This window comes from Penaeus monodon, chromosome 37, assembly GCF_015228065.2.
Source record: "Penaeus monodon isolate SGIC_2016 chromosome 37, NSTDA_Pmon_1, whole genome shotgun sequence".
NCBI classification, from domain to species: domain Eukaryota; kingdom Metazoa; phylum Arthropoda; class Malacostraca; order Decapoda; family Penaeidae; genus Penaeus; species Penaeus monodon.
The window spans coordinates 33,607,029-33,620,893 of NC_051422.1; the positions used below are offsets into that span (position 1 = coordinate 33,607,029).

At 36.4% G+C, this 13,865-nt stretch overlaps 1 protein-coding gene across 2 annotated transcripts in view; it reads right to left on the reverse strand.

Moving 5' to 3' along the window:
* The window catches only part of LOC119596345, a gene marked incomplete at its 3' end in the record, with an annotated part of 17,746 nt that extends 7,213 nt beyond the window's left edge, over positions 1-10,533 (reverse strand). The window contains 9 exon segments of one of the 2 annotated variants that reach the window (XM_037945553.1): positions 1-206; positions 393-580; positions 714-814; positions 1,023-1,191; positions 1,947-2,077; positions 5,303-5,607; positions 5,861-6,112; positions 7,402-7,756; positions 10,321-10,533. The exon segment at positions 1-206 is cut by the window's left edge and continues 64 nt beyond it. In XM_037945553.1, coding sequence (XP_037801481.1) covers positions 1-206; positions 393-580; positions 714-814; positions 1,023-1,191; positions 1,947-2,077; positions 5,303-5,607; positions 5,861-6,112; positions 7,402-7,701 — 1,652 coding nt within the window. 2 annotated transcript variants of the gene reach the window in all.
* Between the last annotated feature and the right edge of the window lie 3,332 nt (positions 10,534-13,865).

The window sequence follows — 13,865 nt, forward strand, 5'->3', positions numbered from 1 at the left end:
TTCCGTGCCCACACCTTGTAGGGCATGTAAGGTTTTTCGTTGAGCTTCTGTCTCTGCTGTGGTGACGAGAGGAGGGAGGTCAGTAGCATGGCCAGTGTTCTTGAGGCTCGGGGCATCAGCAGCATCCTTTCAAGCTCATACTGAGGGACTTCATAGATGTTTAGGGTGTTCAGAGTGAGGTATATGAAGTGGCCAATTTGTGGTAGCTGAAAACAGAGTGGGAAAATATGAGTACTTGGTTCTGGGAAGGTGGAATTTTAACTCTTAATGAGATCAATCTCAACACAAAGACAGACAGATTAATAAATATATGTATTCACACACGCACACACGCATGCATGCCTATATGCATATACGCACGCACACATGCACACATTTTGAATTTTATTTACCTCCCACATTGCCCTCATTTGTGAGTGGAGAGGCTCCTTAAGTAGATCTTTTTCCCACTGTATGACTTCCAATTCTCGGTCGCGCTTTGCCTGACGCATGGCCTCCATTTTCCTCCTCTTCAATTCCTTTTCACGCTGCACTCTGCATCCTCGGACACGGTGCATGACGTACGAGAAAAAATTGTCACCTGGTTGGGAGATTCATGCAATAAAAATAATGTCTTTTGCATATATTTCAGTCTTTGCAAAATAGCCCAGTTAGGAACATTTTTATTAATATCTAACTAAACTTATTAATTGGAATTCTATAATTTCACTTACCATTGACTGAGATCTTGGCTCTTTTGTTGCGATGCTTTTGAGTGATGTCTTCAGGTGGCTGGCCGGATGTCTTCTCCAAGCTGCATTGTTCGCGGATTTCTCTGTAGCAGAGAGGAGATATTAGAAAAATCTAATCATCTAACAGTACAATCATACAGGTATACATGTATGGCCACATATAGAGATACAGCTACAATGATAGACACAAATGGCCATTACTGGTATTTCTCACAAATAATTAAGTTGGAAATAAATGCCCTGCTATAAGAGATCTAAACTCTGCCACATGAACGATCACGGATTACATACTTGGGAAGGAGAGCTATTTTCTGCTCCATCATGTGCTCCAGACGTAGGCCCTTTTTCGAGATGGAATGGACCGGCCCAAAATATCGGTATGCATTCTCTAGCATTAGTCGAAGATCTCCAATGAGTTCGGTGATTGTTTTGTACTGCCCATCTAAGAGTTGTTCCTTAACTGTAAAAAAAAACAATAGCATTATCAGCACTGCTTTGACTAGCTAATGTAATTTCTCTATGTAATTCTAGTCCTACTTGCATGACTATCACTACTGAGAAAGTAAGATTAGATGAATAATAATGACAATAATAATAATAAAAATAATTATATTACATAGCAATGAAAATAATACATTTAAAGATGCTAAAAACTGTCATAATATCATAATGAAATTTGAGCAAGTTCTTATAATAAAAAATACCAAATCTATAAAGAACTTTCTTTTCTAGCTGCTGGGTACATACTGTTCACTGAAGCTTTGTTTTGTGGTTTATGTTTACAAATAGTTGCCTCTTCAAGTGTTAATTCAGGAAGGAGTCATTTGGGGTGCCCTAGGTTACCTCAACTGATTTCCCTATTCCCTGAATTTTCAAGAAGTGTCTTCTTATGCTATTGGTATTGAAACCATATTTATTACAAATACTGACATCTTAATTATTATCTAATTAAAATACTAATGGCAATAAAGTATAAAAAAGAATCTGGAAATCAAGGAAAAGGGAAAACGGGCAGATTGGTAGAACCATCTATGTTTAAAAATAATTAATAAACTAAATTAACAGTGGACATGGCATGTATGCACATGCCACTGCTGTTGGCAATGGGTTAAACAATTTATATCCATCATAATTTACATTGCAAAACCACATTTCTTTAAAAAAGAGAGAAACTGAAACTGAAAAACAATTCTCAAGTTCATAACTTGCACTCACTCTTCTTCAGCCAGAGAGGTTTCTTGATGACCTCCAGGTAGTCCTTGTTCTTGTCGGTGTCCAGTTCAATAGGCTCCATGAAGGGTGCGTTGCTCCCCTTCTGGTAGTCGGACATCAGCTCCATCAAAATCCTGGAAGTTTGTTGGGCTTGTTTAAAATGGGCAAGTTTAGAGTCCCCTCTTTCCCTTACGCTCTTGCTAAACTTTTCTTTTCTACTGCTTTTCTAAAACGTATTACTTCAACAAGGGAGAGAAAAAGTAAACCCAAATGAATGTGGCTAATAACATTGGAGAAGAAAAAGGATTATAGTGTTTACAATATTTTGTCTGCTACACTATGAGGCAACCCAAAAAGAAACCCCAGGATTTGTAAAGAGAGGGAGACACTGTTTCTGCAAACAGATGAGAGAAATCAGAATTAACAGAGAATATTTCAAAGTCTATCTACACCAAAAATGCCTCAAAAAAGTGTTCCAGTCTGAACATGAAAGGTTACTTATGCCCAACCCAGCATCAATCTTTCAGGCAGCACCGAGTCATGGGAAAGACAGTAACAATAACGATGCCCCATAAATGTTAATCCATTCACACTGGGATAAAGCTTATCACTTTGTGGGAGACCATCCCTTGTGCCAGCATGACATTTATGCCATCCTGGCATAAATGTCAAGAGCAGTTGGCACTATTCTATGCTGAGTGCTCTAAACAGTTTGCACTTGTTTGGCTGAATTTGTTGTGGAAGAATTTCTCTCAAATGTATTCTTGAAGCTTCTCTATAGCCTCATTGCCACAGCAAAGGCCATAGTGAATAGGGCAAACGTCCCATGCTTCTGAATTTTCCCTCTGGCAGCTGACATCGCATGCACCCTGATACCTTCTTTGGAATGGCACCGGGGACTCCCACTGTGACCGTACAATAATTACAGTTTTCAAAAATTGGTTAGTGGCTGCTAATGTGGCGCATATTGGCAGTTTCCTCATTTGCATCTAGCTGCTTTGGTATTTAAAGTACAACATAGCTCATAGCTTGTGAGTGTATTTTAAAACTGCCAAGTCTGAAAAAATTGAATGTTTCACTTCCCTTTAGGTGAAGAGAAACACAGACATCTTACTAACAAACAACACATTATAAAACAACTAAATAAAATAGCCATGGCAGTGTGTCTTGCTTTGAAGACTTCATTCAGTGACATAGTTGTGAATGTGGTGGCATGAATAATGCAGCTACGATATACATGAGACTGATTGCTAACTGTATTAACAATACTTGCTCTATGATTTGGATGACATGACCATTATGTCACAAAAGATTTTGGATTGTGGGGTGGGTGACATGAACATGCTGCCATGGGAAAATTTAGCCGAGGGTTGGGGTGACGGGAACTTGCTATCATGAGAATTTTGGCTGAAGGCTGGGGTGACCAGAATGACTCGCCACAAGTGCAGAATGCTTTTGGAGAGTCATCAGATTCAATGGGCATTTAAGAGGGGGCTTTTGCATTATTTCCATCAATAAACGAGTGTGGAAGGTACCATCTGTGAACCATGACTTGAAGAGCGCTGGCTCCAGGGATGATGCTATTTCCAGGCACAGGATCCTATTCCTGCCAGCCATATTACAGAAAATTGAATGTTTTGAAAATAACAGAGTGTTACTTAGCGTACCTCGCCTAGAGAAATGATATGGAGTCTGTGCAAGGAAAACATTCTATTACCATCTGCATAAGGCAAACCAAATGACAAGTATAGACAATGAAAAATGACAAAAAAAAAACCTAAAAACTCTTATGCAGAAAAAGAGAAAATAACATTACAAAGGGGAGGCATGGAGTCGTCACCGCACGCAAATGTTCCTGTACGTCTACCCTACAAGCTGCACAATCAGCAGAATGGCCATTCAAGTAAGCCTAATGTCCAAATTTTGGGCCACGTGTTGGCAGTGAAGCATCTAGATCCAATGGGTTACAATGCAAATTCTGAGTATTTTGAGAATAAACCCATAATTCACAAACAAAGGAGACTGGCTGACCTCAGATCAGCCAAATGACATATCAACAAGTTTTCTGCTTTTGTTCTTAAAATGTATCTCTGTCTACATTTTTTCATTCACTGAACCCTCTGCAAAAGCCAAAATGATGTTTTTTTAAAATTAATGCCAATACTGTTGGTTATGATTTTATAAAATCAATCAAAGCCAATGCAACAAGCATGTATTTTGTATAAAAGTGGTATTATTAAATTTTGGCTTTCTATTCATTTATCATGAAAAAAAAATTAGTGGCAGTAAATTATCAAAAATTATAGGGGACTGCTGTTATTCGTTGTGAACATGGACCAGAAAAACACAACAAATAGAGACACACAATAACCTATAGGAATACAGCATAAAAGTGTTCTGCTGACCTAGAGCATGATATCCAGTGGTTTGCTCAGGTAAGTGGCTAATACTTATATTCTTAAAACCATACTAAAAGTAGTTATAACCACATTTTTAATAGGGAAAATTTATACAAAAGAGAAATGCAAACAGAAGTTGAGAAACATGATGTAATCATTACCCACAGGACACAAATTTGGAGGCACTAACAAGACTAAGGGTTGGGCTAAGCACAGGTAGATGGTAGAGAATCAAACCAGTAGTTGAGGTGGATGGGTAAGGTTTGTCATGCATTCCATGTTTGATATGATACCAAAAAAAAAAAAAAAATGAAGGGTAATCTGCTTCTTTCTAGCTTCTTTTGCTTTTAATATTTGACAAAAATTAGTTGAAAAATCAAGCCTGATGGTCCCCTTTAGCACTCAATATCAATACTTCTCTTTCTTTTTATTATTCCCATCTTCTTATCTAGTGTCAATACAATGTGTTGACAGCTTTGAATAGGTTTGTTACAACCACTCTCTGTTAATCAGTCTGGTAGATAAATTAACATTAACACTTAACAACACTTAAGAGTGCACTAGTGTAATGGCACCAGCCTGCTTTGCTGAATGGAAAATAGACATGTTTGCTATAATGAGGAGCATGAAACAAACTTTCAAATTTTATTACATTGGAGTATACAAACTCCAAAATTCATGCTCTTATATAATTTCTATTCAGTTTCTCATTGCAGCTTCTTTAAATTTTTGTTTCATGTGATTAATGATGAATCCAGAAAATGTCAGTATTGAAAGAGTGAAATAAAGAATAATGGGGCAACGAATAACAAGGTTCCCCTGTACTTCCAAGTTTATAAGAATGTACTCCCCTTATAATACTGAATTCTTCCAGTAGGTACTGAACCAACAGCGTTAAATTCTATCCCATTATTAGGGCAAGGTAAGAAAGCAAATAAAGACAGAACAAAACATGCCTACCTATATCCGAGATTGAGCTCTTCACTAAGGTGATCTGTCTTGGTCTTGGTCAAAACCCTCTTCTTTGGGGTCACAGGATGATGGACTAGCAGACCACCCCCACTACCTTTGTACACCAAGCTGGAGCCAAACGTTGAATTTGGTCTCTGTAGCCCTCCACTCCCCACACTGCTTTTGTTTGGAGTCAGGGAGGGAGTCGAGGAGCATGAGGAAGGGGTTGGACTTGGGGCTGCACTCTGGGGTGACCCACTAATTATGTCACTCATCCCTGAGTACAGGCCAAAGGAGGACTTCTCTTCATCTCTCTGTAGGAACAAGTCAAATTATTCAGTGGCTCTGTTTGTCCCTTTATTGGAACAGTGATTTCAAGCATATAGACCTTTTTCTTCTTTCATGTTCTACTTGTATTGAGGTTTTACAACCTGAACTACTGTCGTATCTACTATAAAATGCTAGGGAGTCAACTGCATTTCATCTGAGGATCACAAGCATACTTATACACTATATAGAAGAAACATATAATTGATAAGGAAAAAAGAAAAAATTCCGTAAACATACCCGTGAGTACAAGCTGTTCCGTTCCTCCTTTCCTCTCACATCTTTCCCTTCCTCCATCTCTTCCTCCTCTGATCCAAGTTCCTCCTCCTCCTCCTCCTCAACTTCTTCTTCCTCTTCCACGGCATCTACCTCCTCCTCCTCTTCCTCCTCATTTTCATTTTCATTCTCCTCATCCACCTCCTCTTCCATCTCCTCGTCACTGCACAGGCTGGACTCCTTTCTGATATTGGTGTGTCTTGAGTTGTCAGCAACCTTAAGATATACAGAGAGAGAATTATGTTGTGTATTTCACATATAGCAATGCATGTGTATGTGGCACTGTTGACTGTGGTTTTGTTATATTAATTTTTCTTTACACACAGATGGCTCCAGAGGCACTTAGTTACCAAACAGTCAATCACTAGCTGAGCTGCTGGAAGTATTTCTATGACTATTATTACTGTTAACCCTTTTGAACTGGGTGATGTGCCCATCATGTCATGAAAGATATTGGCTTGTTGAGCAGGTCATGTGAACATGCCGTCATGGGAAAATTTAGCTCTTGGATGATGATTAAATTTGAATGGCATTTAGAAAGGGGTTTTGCATTATTTCCATTAGTAAATGAGTGCAGAATGTACTGTCCATGAGCCATGACTAGCAGAGCATCAGCTCCAAAGAAATAACGCTTTCCTATTCCTGGCTGCAGTGACCAGCAGCGCAGGTTGTATATTAAGGAAGAAAAATCATGCAATAACAAAATACTACTTATTGTTATTATTACTGCACAGAGTTATAGCCTATCAAGAGAGATGATATGAAGTTTGTTGCAGGAAAACAGTTAATCACTTGGATGAAACAATTAAAATGACAAATATAGATATTAGAAAATGGTAAAAAAACTAAAAATGTTTATGCAGAAGAAAAAAACATCGTAAAAGGGAGGCATGGAGTCTCGTTACCACACAAGAGTGATCTTGTGTGCCCAACTTGTAACCCACACACCTTGCAGTGTCTGCTCAAGTAAGCCTAATGTCTGTATTTTGGGCCATGTGATGGCAGTGAAGCATCTGGATCCAATAATAATAATAATTAATAATGAGAGAAGCCATAACACAACATGAACAACTCTAGTAATAGTAAAAGAAATAAAACTTTTTCCCAAAAACTTCAATGACTGGGGTAAATGGGTAAGATCAGGTAACAATGAACTTCTTGGTGCTCATGAAACTGTCTATATATAAGTAACATTACAAGACTAAACCACAGTGGGCAGTGTGTGCACCTGGCGACAATGGCTTACCCTTTCCATAAATTATATTGACATACTATATTGCAGATTTAGTTTAGTGTTCAAAATAGAATGCCATGAGCTACAGAACACCGTAGAAAGAAAAGAAGAGTAAAGAAATGAAAAATTAGTAAATGCCATCTTAAGTAAATAAAAAAAAAAAAATTGTCCTTCAAATAAATAGTCTAAGACCCTAGTACCAAAACTTCATTCAAATCTGGCTACTCATTAAATCTGCAATTCCATGCATACAAATAGTTGTAATGCTCACCATCCTATAAGACGGCTGCGCTTTGCTCTGGGGCTTTGGACCTTCTCTCCAGACTAAATGGCTGTTCATGGAAGACAGAGACTCTGCCGATTCCTCTGACGTTCTGGAAGCCGCATCCCCTATGTCCTCTATGACATGCTGTTTCCTCTCGGGTTCGCCTCTACCATTCTGCTCTGCGTGTGGAGCGACCACCCTGCCTGCCGCTTGACTGTTGTTGTTGTTGTTGACATTATTGCCCGTGCTTTCCACATCTGACGGCAGCGCAGGAGGGCAGCCCCGGCCAGGGTCAGTGTCACCCATACTGCCTGCTTTCACATCGCATCACTGTTTCCCCAGATCTCCTCGTGCTGTGGGTCTGCGAAGCAAAGCAAAAGTATGGCTGTGATTTAAGCTAACTGCAAATATTCACCTTTTACATTTCTCTCTCATGAACACTACACAGTTCTGACAGTGGCTACACCTCAAAAATTAATGATATTGGTTCATCGGACTTTATCCTGGAAGACTCACACTGTTGTTTTATTTACATTATATTTGTGATACTATTGCATTCATATTTATTTCTAGCATCAGATTTTAGATATTCATCATAAATGAAAGAAGCTAATAATAATAATGATGATATTCACTACTCATGACAGTTAAAACAATAATACTAATAATAAAATTTTTTTTTTGATAATAATAAAGATAATAAAAACAATAACAAATACAAATAATAATAGTAATAGTAATAATAATAATAATAATAATAATAATAATAATAATAATAATAATAATAATAATTATAGTAATAATAATAGTAATAATAATTATAACAGTAGCAAGAGTAGTAGTAACAAAAATAACAATAACAATAATAATCATATTAAAAAAATAACAAACAAAACTGATATTCTAAACAGTGTTTGAATTTCACCAGCACTCATAACAAACTTGTATTCACTTATGAAGAATATCAAATCATTGTGCACACGCACGCACACACACACACACACACACCATGAAAAAGAATTAAATAAAAAGTTTAAAGTTCTAAAGATCACATACAATAGAGATATTGATACCTCATATATGGTCCCTGCCCACATGAAATTTATTATGCAATTTCGTACAATGTAAATTCTTAATATGAATTTTAAAGACTAAGTTTTCTTGCTATTCTTCACCTATTTCCTCTTATCACCAGGTAACTAAGCAACTGAGTTTCCTCTTATGTACCGTTTAATAAGGGTAGCCTGTGAACTCTCTTCCCAACACTTCCGCAGTTTGCCTACGACTACTGCTGTCTGATTCACCAGCTTTTTGGGTACAGATGCCCGATTCAAAGAAATCTTGCCCACTATTGCAACTACATGTTTTCTATATGTTGTTTGTGTCAGTTAGTACTTTATAAGAATCTACTGTTCACTAAGTTTTGTGTACAATCATGGGTTATCATTGTTTTTTTTTATTAAATCGAAACCTAAGACATACAAATAGTTTAAACAAGATCCCATATCCTCAACTAGGACACAAATATATACCATTTCATAACCAAGTGTTAGAGCTACTTACATATTAATAGAGAAACAGATAAATACAAGTGTAAACTGAAAAAGAGGAAAATATTATACTCAGGCTCACATACAGACACTGGTATTAAACAAAAAATATCACCAAACTAAATACCAACTTAAGTCATTTCCAAACTGAGAGGCCTCAACTCTTCGTAAATGCTATGACACAAAGTACACGCTCCATCACCAAATAACATCTAGTGCATTACTTTAAAATAACTGATTTACAATTCAAACTTCTATTAATTTTAAATATAAAAAATTGCCTTTTTCTAATGCGTTTACTGCTACTATTTCAAAATTATTCCTCTTGAAAGCCACTGTCCACTTCACTTTTCCCTTTACCTTATTCTCTGATTATCTTACTGTGTCAAAAATAACATGCAGTGCACTTCAGCTTATACATTCAACATGAACCAGTCTTATACTATCATGTCATAAACATTATAATATATACCATACATATTTACATACATCTGCAAATAAACAATCACATACAACATACACTTACAATCACACACACAACCTACAAACACACATACAGATACAATCACAGACAAACACAACATACACATACAATCACACACAAGCATGCACATAAAATCACACACACACACTACACATACAATCACACACACAACAACATACAATCACACACACACACACACACTGTTGACCTAACCCTAGAACTTTTCCCTCTCCAAAAATGACCAAGAACATGTTACAATTTATCTGCCACCATTAAAGCTGACATGTCCTCAACATGTTTGTACTTTCTTTCAACAGGTGTAAAATGATAATGTAAGAGGCTCAAGACCCACCCACTGGAATCACAGGTGTAACTTTTTTTTTAATTGCTTCACCTTGATGCATGGCCATTATTGCTGTGCAAGAAGTGTGTGTAGCAAGGTCATGGAGGTTCATTTTCGTATTTGGTGAAAAAAAGGCCCAATGAGCTAATGAAGGTCGATTTTTCGAATATATAGTTTTAAAATGGGGGTCAGCAAATGTGCCTTGCAGGTCCCCCAGGCACAGAGGGCAGGAGGGAGTGGGAGGCCCTTGACCTTTCCCTCCGGGTCAGTCTCTCGGCTCCTGCGTGACCTGGGATGACCTTTGACCTCGCACGCGGTTCCCAGGTCACTCTTACGTCACTCATTCATCCCGGTCAGCTGCCACTCTTAAGCCATCGTTATTACGCCTCACTTACGTCACTCATTGACCTATTACGTCACTCATTCACCTATTACGTCATTCATTCATGCCAATCAGCTGTTTCTTGTTTACTAACTTCAACATGAGTAAAAGGAATAGTAAGCCTCAGAGAGACCCTTCACGCTCTAAACCCCACGCGACAACTCACTTAATTACAATTTCCCGAGGTCCACCTGAGCGATGGTTTTATAAAGGTTCTTCTGTGAGTCTCGGGAGTCTCATGGATCGGCCAAAATATCGGGAAAATAGAGTTAAAAATAATCTGTTCCTTGGACTCGTAGCTTCGAGGAGAGAGAAGAGTTGTTTTGGATGGTCAGGTTCCTCCGCGGCAGGCTCTGCCCTCACTTCCGATTTTGGGCCTCGGCCTTGCCTGATTTTCCCTTGTTAGTCCTAAAATGAGATTCTGTTTGGTTGTGGGCGGTCAGTTTAGCTCGGAATCGGTCTTGGGTTTTATTTCGGAATCAGGGATTACTTTGCGCCGCGGAGGAGAGTTGCGAGAGGTTAAAGGTCGTTGTGCGGCGGCGGGTCTTTTGAATTTGCTGGATTTTTTTAGCGATAATCTCCATATGGAGTGTGATTGACCTTTTTCTAAGCATTTCTTCACCCTTAATAATAATAATCGAATTATTTTAAGAGAAATATGAGAAGGTTAGATATTTTATAAGAGAATTTCGAAAGGTCGAATACGGTCATTGGCAGAGATGTCATGGTGGACGCCGCGTTCAGTTATCCAACCAAAAACTTACAAAAGTTTTATCTAATATGTATTTATCCCAAGAGAAGCAAATTAGCTGAACACATCAGTTTATTTGACATAAGAGAACCATCTATTAACATTTGTACACTCCTAAAAGCCCTGATTAAAAAAATCGACACCATAAATCATAACAATAAGATACAACTAGACTGTACAACACATTTAGTTAACCATAGAATAAAAAAAAAAGTAGACACCAAAATTATCCCCCCAAACATGAGAAAAACCCAAACATATTTAAATCCCTCCCCCCCAAAAAAAATCCGAATCCCCGTCCGAAATAACAAACATAAAAAAAAAAACGAAAATCGAGAGAGAGGAAAAAAAAAAAAAATCCAAACCCACGAAATTAAATTCTCGGTCGGGTAGTCGAGACTCCCGGACAGGAGCCCAGTTCGTGTGTTTTTTGGAGGAGATTTTCAATCCCCTTCGAGGCGAGGAGGAGGCCCCACACCGCTCGTCCCGCCGCCGTTTCTCAATGGAATTCCGTGACTGGCCGACGGACTCTGCTGGAAAGTGAATAGTGAGTAGACGAGCCACTCCTCCTGCCTTGCCGTACGTGTTTGTGTAATAAAAGTGCAAAAAAAAAAAAAAAGTTAAACATCGTATCATTATTTGATGTAGTTTATTATATGTAATTGTGTATTGATATATATATATTTTTTTTAAAGGTGTTATTGTGTGTAAACATGTTCATTGGTGCTGCATTACATACATTTGTTGATTATTTGAGCCTTTTTATCACCATTTTAATCATGAAATAAGGAAAAGTTGATGTTTAGTTAACGTTAATGATAGAGATCAGATGATTTTGATAATATTTATCATTTGATAAATTGCAATGGATTATATATAAAAAATCTTGTGTTTAATTCAGGAAGAGAATAAATGCACTTTGGGTCATGATTTATACTGATAATTATGAGCATTTTATGCAGTGTTCATCAGCCTTATTTATGGATTTCTCTTATTTGTTTTGTGTATTGTATAATCACTATAGAGTTTTTTTTTATTAATGATATATTAATTGATTAAATTCATTAAATAACAATAGGTATTGGATTTAAGGTTTGGGATAGATATATATGTGTAAGACTATATAGTATGTCAGGTCAAAAAACTTTTCTTCTAATGTTATGCATTTATTCAAAAAAATTAATCTGTTGTTTATATAACTATATTAAGAGATCCATGCATGCAAAAAAGATTGATTGTGTTTATAACTATAGGATATTTCAGTTTTTCTTTTTTTGTATGGCCTTTTTCTTCTCAAATTATACATCTGACAACATGACATCAGTTGAACATTATCAGCAGGAATTAATCAGTTGAACATTATCAGCATGAATTAATTCTGTAAACAAAGTTTTCATATTTAGGAAATTGATCAAGTGATTTTCATAAAATATTGAAAAATCATCTTCAGTATTCTGTAACTAGAATGTATCATTTATACATATAAATAAATGCAAATATCTATCTATCTATCTATATATCTATCTATCTATCTATATACATATATATATATATATATATATATATATATATATATATATATATATATATATATATATATATATATAAATATTAATATATTTTATATATATATATATAATATATATATATATATATATAAAATGAATAATATATATATATATATATATATATATTATAAATAATATATATATTATATATATATATAGAATTATATAATATATAAAATTTTTATATATTATATATATATTATATATATATTATGATAATATATATATTTATAAGATATAATATATATAGATATATATATAATATAGTATATATAATATATATATATATATATGATAAATATGTATATATATATATAATATTATTATATATAAAATATATATTATATATAAATATGTATATATATTAAATATGTATATATATCTAAAATAAGATGATATATATAAATATGTATATATAATATTAATATATATATAAGTATAATAAATATGTAGTTATATATATATATATGTATATATATATATATGTATATATAATATATATATTGTTATAAATATAGCTATATATATGTATTATATGTTTATATTATATAATTATATTATTATATATGTATTAAATTATATATATATTGTATATATATAAATATATTATATGTATTATATAAATTATATATTATGTTGTTTTAAATATATTATATTATATCATCATCATCATCATCAGGCTAACGCCGACGGGGGCGCATGGCCCATCCACCCTTCGCTTCCAGCCACGGGATCCCTCGAGGCGAGTCTCCAGGCAGGCACAGGGCCCATCTCTAGTTCCTCACGACAGGTCTCGTCGAGCTGCCCAAGCCATGATCTCCTAGGACTTTCCCACGGTCTCCTCCACCCCAGGGTTGTCTCGAACAGAGAAAACCTGGTGGGCAGGGTCGTCCATAGGGAAGCGAGCTAGGTGGCCATATAGCCTGATTGGCGATCCCGGATTATGCAAGTAACAGGTCCCATGCCGGTCTCACGGGGGTAACCGCCGGTTGGACACGTGGTCCTGCCACTGTACCCCATGATCCCGGCGAAGGACTTGTTAAAAAAGGGCATCAAGGCGAGACTCCAAGGCACTGGATAGCGTCCATGTTTCGCTTCCTAGAGCAAAAACTGGAAGTATAAAGGGCCCTTTAAAGACAGCAGCTTGGTCCTTCTGCATAGGTACCGACATCTCCAAACGCTCTTGTTGATCGAGTTCATGGCTCCTGTTGCCAGACCAATCCGTCTACTGACTTCCTGGTCTGACAACCCAGAGATATGGACTACACTACCAAGGTATGTAAAACTTTCTGTGACTTCACGTCCTCGGCCGCAAGCATGGATCGACTGAACGGGTTCCCCTAACAGGCCCCAAAGTCCTGAATCTTGGTCTTGGTCCAGGAGACCTCTAAG